Source organism: Anarhichas minor, unplaced genomic scaffold (assembly GCF_050575085.1).
Source record: "Anarhichas minor isolate MPS153535 unplaced genomic scaffold, ASM5057508v1 ptg000021l, whole genome shotgun sequence".
Lineage (NCBI taxonomy): Eukaryota > Metazoa > Chordata > Actinopteri > Perciformes > Anarhichadidae > Anarhichas > Anarhichas minor.
This window is the reverse complement of record NW_027466467.1, coordinates 8356760-8367041: the sequence shown is the minus strand read 5'-3', so window position 1 is coordinate 8367041 and position 10282 is coordinate 8356760. Positions and strand designations below refer to the sequence as shown.

Genomic DNA, 10282 nt, shown 5'->3' with positions numbered 1-10282 from the left:
ACTGTAATAGAATATCGTCAAACAGAAGTAAAAGAAGTGCTTTATCTGTGTAACAACAGACACACACATATATATGTTGTATCCTTGAGGCATAGAACATGTGAATATACAATAGGTACTTGTTATCCAACACAGAAGAAGAGGACATGTGTGTGCAGGCAGTCAGCTGCATGGATCACAAGTTACATGATGCAAGCTTATGATGGTTTGTTTCACAGCAAGTTGTAAAACAGTTCTATCTTATAAGAATATAAAATACTCATAAGAATATATTTCCATTACCCAACAGCAAGATACATTTGAGCACGTATGTTAACACAAAGGGTGGAGGTCTACTGAGTTCAGAGCAAAAGTACAAGCACTTAAGCATTTACACAATATACTAAGTAGAAATGTACCCGCTTTGTGTGAGTCTTTTAATAATGCTGTAATAAAGAATACCGAAAACCAGAGGTTGTCTTTTGAGTATTTATTTTCTGTGCAGAGAAGATTCAATCATCACAACAGAATGCGTACAGTCTCAGTGAGGAAGAACCAAGTATACAGGGAACGCACTTTCTTTACACAGAAGGAGCAAAAAACAAAGAAAAACAAACAACCAGCAACCAAAACAAGCGGCCAGATGGCCTTGGTGCTGGAACATTCTCATACAACACAGTTAGTTATCTTTGCACGCAGGCGAGGGTGAATTCTTCTTTTGCAACAATAAGATAGATACATCTGGACATGTACGCTTTTGTGCATCAGTAGAAAACTGAGTGTCGGTTTTCTCAGGTCCCTTTTCACTGGACCTGTGGTACACTTCTGCGAAAGCTTTGATATTTTCAACGTTTTCCACATTGGCGTCTCTGTGTGAACTAACAAAACTGCTTATTTTATATTTTGCCTCTTGTTTTATTTAGCTTACATGTTAACACATCGTTTTTACATATACTGGCAAGGTAACTCATTGAGGGCCAGTTATGGAAATGTAAATAATGCACGTCTGAAAACATAAATAAAGTTTAGGCTGGTTTACCACGACATTCCTGTACAGGCTTACACGTTTACAATTATTTGAAAGGACAACTGTGTCCTGCAACAAAAAGGGATGCAGGGTGAAATGTAATGTGTGAATATGGCAATGCAGTCTTTAGACTTGAGTTATACTACAGTTATACACAGTCCAGCACAGTAGATGGCGGTATGACACCTTGTTGCATATCGTATCTCTGGCTGAAGGCTGCTCCCCTCGAAGCACTACACGGTACCTCTCTGCACGGTACACACTGTGCAACACACCGCTCGCAGAAAAGGGAGCTAACAGAGGCTGCACGATGGCTAACTCCACGCTTCAGTCGTTCAACGTCTTTCTGACGGAACGGCTAACCGCCGCCGCGGTAGACATCTATGGATTCGTTGAGAAGACAATAATAGACTACCAGGAGGAGGTGTACCACACGAAACTGGAGAACCAGAGGCTGCAGCGGCTGTTGGATTTGGTCTACAAACCAGAGATAAGGCTGCACAGGGCAGGTATGTTTCTCAGTCTGCGCTGCACCTCTCCGTCGGTGCCTGAGCTGACATTACGCTTAACGTTAGTAATTATCCAAAGCACGTCAGATAACACTGCGTGAAGTTAGTTCCAGGGCTTGGTATTCGCCACATTCAGCTACGTTACGTTAGCAAGCCATGTTAGCTAATGTCTCTGTTTCCTGGCTAATGACAGGGAGCGTACATGGTGAATGGAAGCCAACGTCACCTGTAGAGAGGACAGCACACATTAAGAAAATAAAAACATTTAAACCATGATTTGTTCATAGTGCAGTTCTGTACGATGCCAATATTTATACGTATCGCCCTAACAACATGAAAATAAATCAATGTTTTCTTTTACAATTCAGTTTATTCTACACAAAGAAACGTGTTGGGTTAATATGCACTCCATACTTTATTTTGTGTGGAGGGAACAAACGCCAAACAATAATATGTATTTCCGATTCACAAGCACTAACTTGACCTTTTCACATTCATAAAAGTGCATGTGTGTAGATTTAGAAAAATGTACACAAAGTGTGACTCATTGAGTGTAAATAAGGGTTTCTTGTATCTTTGTTCAAATGCATGCCATGTTGGAACATATGGATTTTTCAAATGATATAGGGAGGAGTAAAAATGAAAGAACCTCGGGACAGGCCCAGTAATATGGTCGTGTTTCACCAAAATGACCTTGTGTCACCAATAGCAAAACTACAACTTCTATCTTGCAACTGAGACAACTGCTTTGATCATTTTCAATCACAGTTTTTTTTCTTGACTGAATAAACCACTGCCTACTATGACTCCATTCATGTTAACAAAATGGAGGAGCTGCTTAAATTCATTTTAAAAGTGGTGTGACTATTTTGTTAAAGGTGAGCATTAATTAATTAGCTGTTGATGTGATGTCACATACTGCAAAGTGCATTTTGAATGTCTTTTGTAATATCCTGTTTGTCACTATAACCTGTGGCCGTGTATGTTTTTGGTGTTATTATAGTACAGCCAGACTGAATGTGGAGTTAGGCCCCTCATCGCCTATTGTGGCTCGCAAAAAAACACGTTTGGGTTGTGAGAGAAATTCAAGTCATTGACCGGAAGGGGTGAAACACAGCTGCACAACATCAAATCTATTCACACCTGAGATCCATTGTATATTATTTAAATACAGCTTAATTTAGCCCGCCTATTTCACTTGTGAACCCAAACTACAAAAAGCATGGAAGCAGCATTTGTGATTACATGAGGCTTATTCCAGGCTGATGTTATATCAGAGTAATTTCTGACTGGTGTTCACGTCAACATCCGAGTCCTAACACTGTAACCCTTCAAGCATCGTGATGATATGAATGCTCGCAAGTCGCTAACATGGAGATCTTTCTCACCTCTACCATCCAACCCATTTGACGAGTGTGAGCCGTGCTGAATTGTACACATTTTCCTACAGTGTTATTGTGCGACGCCTTGAAGGAGAAGCAAAATTCTGCCTTAAAACAAGGGGGAATACAATGCAGCCAATAATGTGACAGCAGTATTGCATACAGACTATAGTAGGGGTCAGCAACTTTTAACAAACTGCAGCTGCCAATGGCGTTGGAAGAGGTCATTTAGCATGCGGACGAGAGGACACTTCAACGTTTCCAAAAAAACAATCTTGAACATTTACTGCCGGGGTGCCTTTGGTTAAGCTACGGCCTGAGGTTGCAAACTCCTTGACTAGAGTTTCAATACCACCGAGTGTGGATGTTGAGTGTTGGTGTTGTGTTGCATTTTGAGCCGTTTTACTCAATCACAAGTAGGAGCCATTTGCTCAGGTGCCCTGCTATGTGATTACTACTTCCATGTGAAGTACTTCGATTTCTTTCATAAAATAAATTTACATCCACCATTTGAGTCATGTTTTTTTTTATCACCTTATGCTCACTATCGATGAATATTTTGGGTGCTTATTTGTGAAATGTCCCAGATAGAAAAAGGTATGTAGTGCAGCATATTGATATGATTGCACTTGTATTGGCTCCCGTTCTCCACACAATTCTGTTTCTCCCATCAGTTGTTCTGTTTATGATATTTTGAATATCTATCGTGTTTTTCTAATGTTTGGTGTGCAAGTTAATTTTAATGAAAGTTTATAGTCACTGTTTTCAAACCATAGCTTTCATTTGATTTCTCTGCTGCTGTTAGGACGAGCGGCGCTGCTGGGGACCGTTCAAGTTTCCCAACATCTAGTTCTTGTGTGATCAGAGGAGTGATTTTTCTAGCTGCTACCAAAAACATTTTCCTATCCACTGTTACAGATTCAAGGCAGATCGCTTTGCCCACCCTTTGTGCTCAGGAGCAGCAGATACAGAAGGAATGTATTCCCAGTGAGGCCGACAAGGAGCAGGTCATCCTGACCATTAAAGAGGACCTGACTGAACTTTGTACCAGGTCTGTAGAGACACCTGTACGTCCTGCATACAGCAACGTTACAGACACACTAACTCAGATTGTCACAGTTGGAGAGCATGAAGAAAATGAGATGCCAGACAGCCCGACTCAAGTTGTGACAGTTGGAGAGCATGGCGGATACGAAGCGCCAGACAGCCTGTCTCGAGTTATAACAGTCGGAGAGCACATGAAATATGAGATACCATCACCAGATGACCAACCGCTACCATCCTCTGGAGTATCTCCAGTATCTACAAAGAAGAAAAACTTTTTTTTTTGTAAGATTTGCTGTGAGCCTTTTTTGAGAAAAATCGAGTTAAAATCGCACCTCGGCGTTCATGAAGCAAAACATTTACCGAAGCCTACCAACCAAGCGTTCACCTGCTATGCCTGTGGTAGAAAAACAGACACCAGGAGTCAAATGATCTGCCACATGAGAACACACACCGGCGAGAAACCCTTTGCCTGTCCCATTTGTGGTAACAGATACAGACTGAAAGGTCATATCAAAGAACATTTGAGGACTCACACTGGAGAAAGACCTTACACCTGCTACACATGTGGGAAAAGCTTCAACAGGTCTTCCACCATGACGAAACACGCCAGGATCCAACACAGGGAGAACATGCCGTTCAAGTGCATGCAGTGCAGCCAGCGCTTTCCTCTGCTCGTCGTGTTCAAACAGCACATGAAGACGGTCCACGATGTCACCTTCTTCATATGAAATACTGTTGCTGCAGCAATGCCGATGCTTGCTGCTGTTTAAAGTTACAGTGAGTCTGAGGGCATCTGATGGTGATGGCTTTTTTAAAGGTTTATCTTTTCTGCTTGTGTGTTAATTGAAGTTGCAGCTGACATGCTTCCTCAGATTAGCACTTATGCTCCACCGCACTGATACAACTTCTCATATTGTTCAGATGCTCCTGATGAGTTGCTGTAATTCAACTCATTAAAAACATGTAACACGCTCGGAAGAAATATACTTAAAACACTTAATGTACCAAGCAAATAGTTAAAGGTGCATAAATCTATATCTATAAAATGCATCGTAAGGGCTATTTATATTATGATACAAAATTAGCTTTTCGCACCGTGTTTTAAAACTTTGTTATTGACAGCTGTACTTCCTTAAATTCTGCTTTTAATTCATGTGTGGCTTTCTTCTTATTGACTTGCAAAACGTTGCTTGTAATGTATTGTTTTGTAAAGTGCAATGCCAATAAAGCTACAGTACATGTAATTACTGCTGCAGTTTTTTGATTGTGTGTCTGTGAGCAATATATGTTGAAATGAGTGGCGGTATAAAATCATGACTTCAAAAGAGGCTAGACCCCCATATTGGCAGATGTGTGTTTGTGATTAGGGTGTGACATCACAGTTGGGTGTGGTTACAGGTGCGACAGAGCAAACCTCTGATTACACCAATCAGGGATGTTGATTGTAATCAGATGTGCAACAGTATAGTTTCATAGTTTGAATTGCACTAACCTGTATGACAGTGCATTACAAGTTTGGTTGATCAATTGAACCTACTTCAATATAGACGACTGACTATAGAGGGCCAATGGAAAGACACGAGTTGTTGGAACAGATGCAAATTTGCTCCAGATCTCTCGGATGTATTTTAAATGTTTCAATGTGAGCAAAGCGTTTGCTCACACAAACACAGTGTGTATGATGCTAGCTAACGACAGGTAATATCTGTACAATCAGTGGCTGTTTGGAGAGAATAAACACCCACAAAAACACTCAAGCAAGCCAGGGTGAGCCAGTTTGAGCCAATGATGAGTCGGTGAAAATCTGCATGCAATCTTAAGAAGTCTAATGCCTCTGAGACTCAGAAAAGATTCCCTGTATACTGTGCCTGTTAGAAGGTGGATATAGGCAACACACCTTTAAGTATTCAGATTCAACACTTCAAAATTGATTCCTTCAAAATGCAATGGTAATATATTGGCATTGTTGTACTGTAACACTCATCCACAAAACAATAGTTCCTAGCGTGAGGCTCAACTGAGTCCTCAGCTCTTGACTGGTTTGACCCTTCATGAAGTTGATGTGGCTCTGAGGCAGCTGATCTCAAAGGTAAAATTCCTGATGGCCGTAGATTGATGGGAGCAATATTTTGGCACTTACAACTCAGTCGGTGTAATGCATTTCTGTTTCCGTCTTTGCAGATGCCACACTGTCAACTGCACCGATATCGGTGGAGGAGATTGCCCCTAAACAGCAGGATTGGAGCCCGGCTGTGTGCCAGGACCAGCCAGGACCCTCCCAGATTGAAGTGGAGCATGAGGAGCAGAAGGAGGAACTGTGGATCAACGGGCTAGAGGTGCAACCCTCAGCAGAGGACAGCGATGACGGGGATGCCTTGACGAAAGAACTCATCAAAACAGTGCAGCAGTTAGAAGACTGCAAAGCAGCAGAGGAGAGCAGAGAGCCAACGCAAAGCCCTGCAGAAGATCCAGAGCACTCTCAAGAGAAGACCAGTACCACCTTATACCGATGCCACATATGCAACTACATATTTACCAAAAAAACGGTGCTTACATGGCACCTCAAGACGCACGAAAGCAAGTCACATGACGGCAAGGGAAACTTTGACTGTCACATATGTGGCAAACACATACCCTGTCAGAGCAATCTGCAGAACCACATGAGAGTGCACACAGGAGAGAGACCCTACAGCTGCCATTTCTGTGGCAAGTGTTTCAAACTGAAAGGACACATGACGGAACATATAAGAACTCACACAGGAGAGAAGCCTTTCAGCTGTCACATCTGTGGCAAATCTTTCAACAGAGGTTCAACTCTGAGGAAACACGTTTTGGCCAAACATAAAGAGGAGAGGCCGTACAAATGTGGGGATTGTGACGAGTTATTTACCGAAAGGCTGCTGATGAAGAGGCACATGCGAAAAGTTCACGGAGTAAAATTGTCCACAAGTCAAAGTCCTGCCTAGAACTTCAGTACAGAATAAGGAATAGAGCTAGGGTATCTTTTTAAATGTTTTGATACTAGTGCCAGTGAGTTTTGGTACCAGAACCAGAACTTTTTTCGAAATGTTGCTTTGATTATTCTAATGACATTATGCTACACATTCCTTTTTTTTTTCACAAGAAGCCACATTTCTCAAACGGTGAAGTGCGGCCTTCTGTGAGCCGCCATGCAATGCCTATGGAAAACTGTAGGCGGCCGCTCCAAAACTGCGGCTGTTTTGATTCTGCTGTGAAGTGTGGCCAAACTAAAGTTGGGGATGGTTTCACTTTTAATGGTGAAGTGCAGCCAAAGAGTACCCACAGCCAATCAATAAACAGAGTTCTGTGACTCCTGTGACACGTTGACCTATGTTACAAATATTTTATTCCCTCCTGAAACACAGGAACACGCCTCCCGGTGAAGGAAAATGTAATTGTTGTGCTACAGAATACTGGAGGAGCAGCTGCGTACTTGAGTACTGCCTCTCTGAAATTGTTGACTACGATCCAGATGTGCTGGACATTTTGGTTCTATACCATTGTTGTATACACATTGTTCATAACCTGTGTTGATCATCAATATGAACCACCAGAATTTCATTCTGAAGCATAAAAGACACTAATTCAAAAAAGATAAAACAGATGCCTATGGTCCCTTTAAATTCAATCTGCTATAAACATCTTTGTACATGTTGTTAATGTGGACCATAATAACATATACAGCTGTGGTACATCGTCTGTCAACTAGTGATACCTATGTTGTACTGTAAAGGTGTTTGGTATTTATTTTTATATATTGTACATAGTTGTATTTTTTTTATTTTGCCAAAGTTCAGTCATGTTATGGACCTGTTGTAAAACAGCTATGTGAACACAAAAATATAAAGTCAGGTGTGACAATTTATGGGAAAAATGCATCACTGTCAACTTTTTTTTCTTCTGTAGCATATGTGTGTGTAATACAGCAGTACAAGAGTAACCACAAGGATTACAATTAGAAATACAGAACTGATGTGGAAAATGTGGTTCAGACGTATTCAAGAGTGTCTCCTGTACTTACATTACTGTGAGGAACTTTTAAGTGGTTCGGAAAAGGTCTCAATTTAATACTGATGCCTCTATATGACCTACATAAGTAAACGAGACCATCAGCGAGAAGATTGGCTATTTCTATTTAGTTATTCTTAATGCTTGTCATCGGTGCCAGCGGGTCAGATAAGCCACAACCACACAATAGGGTGGAAATCTTTCCCAAAATTGGGGAATCAAACGCATATCAAAACATCAGAGGCACAGAGAAGCTTTCATATCAAGACAGAACATCAAAACGAGGCCATACAAAAAGTATAGTTAGTGTGTTATTTTAGTTTATTCTAAAAAGGGAATATTTGAATATTTCTGCATACTGGGGTCCCTAAAGTGTCTTGGAAGTGCATACATTGGGTATGATGGAAAGCTGAGACTCTTGTGGATTCAATGAGCCCACTTGTATTCTTTTTCTATGGTGTTCCTTAAGGTTTTGGTTTCTTAATGAGGTATTTTGGAGTGATCTTTTGATACTGAAAAAAGGGGGGTAGAATGGGCAGAGGTTTTAGGCGGAATCTTTAAATTGGCCATTTGGGTACATTTGGGCTCCATCTATGCCATTTATAATGTTCTCAGATAACTCTAAAACTCACTCAATTTAATTTACACAACACTATAGGTATTAATTGTATCTAAATAGAACTGTTTTGGGCTTTACTTCCAATCAAAACCATAACCCATTCGGCTATACGACTGCAGGGGGCAGCATTTCAGCTGCTATCGTCTTTGGGTGAAACCAATAACACAGACACTTTGAGAAATCACAAGGACATTACATGATGTGTTTTTCCTGCAATATGCTGGCTGAATTTAGGTTTTTAGTGATGAAAACGTATTCTGTCAATGACAAAGGAAAGTATGAAATAAACCAAGTTCCACTGCTTAAATGGTTTGGTTACACATACTGCTTCCAAGGGTCAACGATTACAGTTCCTGCCACAAATAATATGAGAATATTATTATATTATATAGAATAAAATTTTCACATACACACATTTCTGCAACAGACCTAAATTAATTATCTTCTCCGAATTAGCAGCAATTTAAATCACTTAATTATTAACACAAACAGGCAAGGTAGTGTTTGTAGCTTCCCTCTACAGAGATATTCTAACTTTAACTGCTGTTTCCTCGATGCTTGCGTCACAGTGTGTGTGCGCGTGTGTTTATGTTTGTGTCTGTGTGGGTGTGTGAGAGAGAGAGAGATGTTGTGAAATGAGCCATGCTGTCAGAGCAGTTTGCACTTGGCTTTACAAGAATTGTCAACAGTGTAGCAGACTCAGGCCCCCTCGCTCTCTAGCATCTTGAGTGCAGTGAGATTCAGTCTCTCTCTCTCCTGGAGAAAAACTGCATTCAGACAGTCAATGATCATCACACTGCATCACACAGAGTCACCTGTGTGTGTGTGTGTGTGTGTGTGTGTGTGTGTGTGTGTGTGTGTGTGTGTGTGCATGAATGGAGCCTGGCTGTCACGGACTGCAAAATACAAGTCTCCACAAAATGAGTCATGTTTCCGGTGGGGTAAACATTGTAACTTATTTGCTGCTTTTGAGACATTTATTTTAAGTTTTGGAGTTAGCTGGTGGACCTGTGAACTTGTGTTTAAAGGAATAGATTGACTATTAGGAGATATACTTAGTCGTTTTATTTTAAGGAATTAGATAACAAGATTGAATCCACTCTCACATCCCTATCTGACGGTAAAAAAAACAACCATCTCTGGCAAGTTAAAAAATAGGACTGATCCATTCATCGCTGCTTGCAGCTTTAATTAATTGTACTTATAATAAAGCAAATATATTGACATTGCTGCCCTCTAGCTGCAGCTATAGCAGCCATCACGTAAATATAACAAATAAAATAATTGCCTTCAACCATATTTTAATTATTTGTAATTTAAATGTGCGCTAAGCCTTAAAACCCAAACAAATATGTGAGGGTGGAAATATTGTAATATATTGCAAGTAACAGCCATTATTAACCCAAATTGAGAACAATTGAGAACAACAAATCCCTCCAATGACAGAAAATGTAGGCGTCACTCCTCTTTGGAAAGACGAATCCCAGCTTGCCCGGCTTGCCCCCCCCCCCTTCCGCCAAAAAAAAAAAATGTAAACTAAGAGGACTCGGGTTCCTCCGGTTGGAGTCGGAATCTGAGCCGAGAGCCCCGAGCCCCTTACTATTACGCGCGACAGAACATCAATCGGGTCTTGGCTTGCGGTTTGAGATTGTTTGCATCCAATCAAACAAGTAAGAAAGAATTATCGTGC

The 10282-nt window shown here is 40.8% G+C and overlaps 1 protein-coding gene across 1 annotated transcript; it reads left to right on the top strand.

The window, feature by feature from the left end:
* Window positions 1-1300: 1300 nt before the first annotated feature.
* On the top strand, window positions 1301-7841 carry LOC142954694 (uncharacterized). The gene is made up of 2 exons (XM_076095877.1): window positions 1301-1515; window positions 6126-7841. Exons 1-2 carry the CDS (start codon window positions 1317-1319, stop codon window positions 6908-6910), a joined length of 984 nt encoding a protein of 327 aa, XP_075951992.1. The 5' UTR covers window positions 1301-1316; the 3' UTR covers window positions 6911-7841.
* Window positions 7842-10282: the final 2441 nt, after the last annotated feature.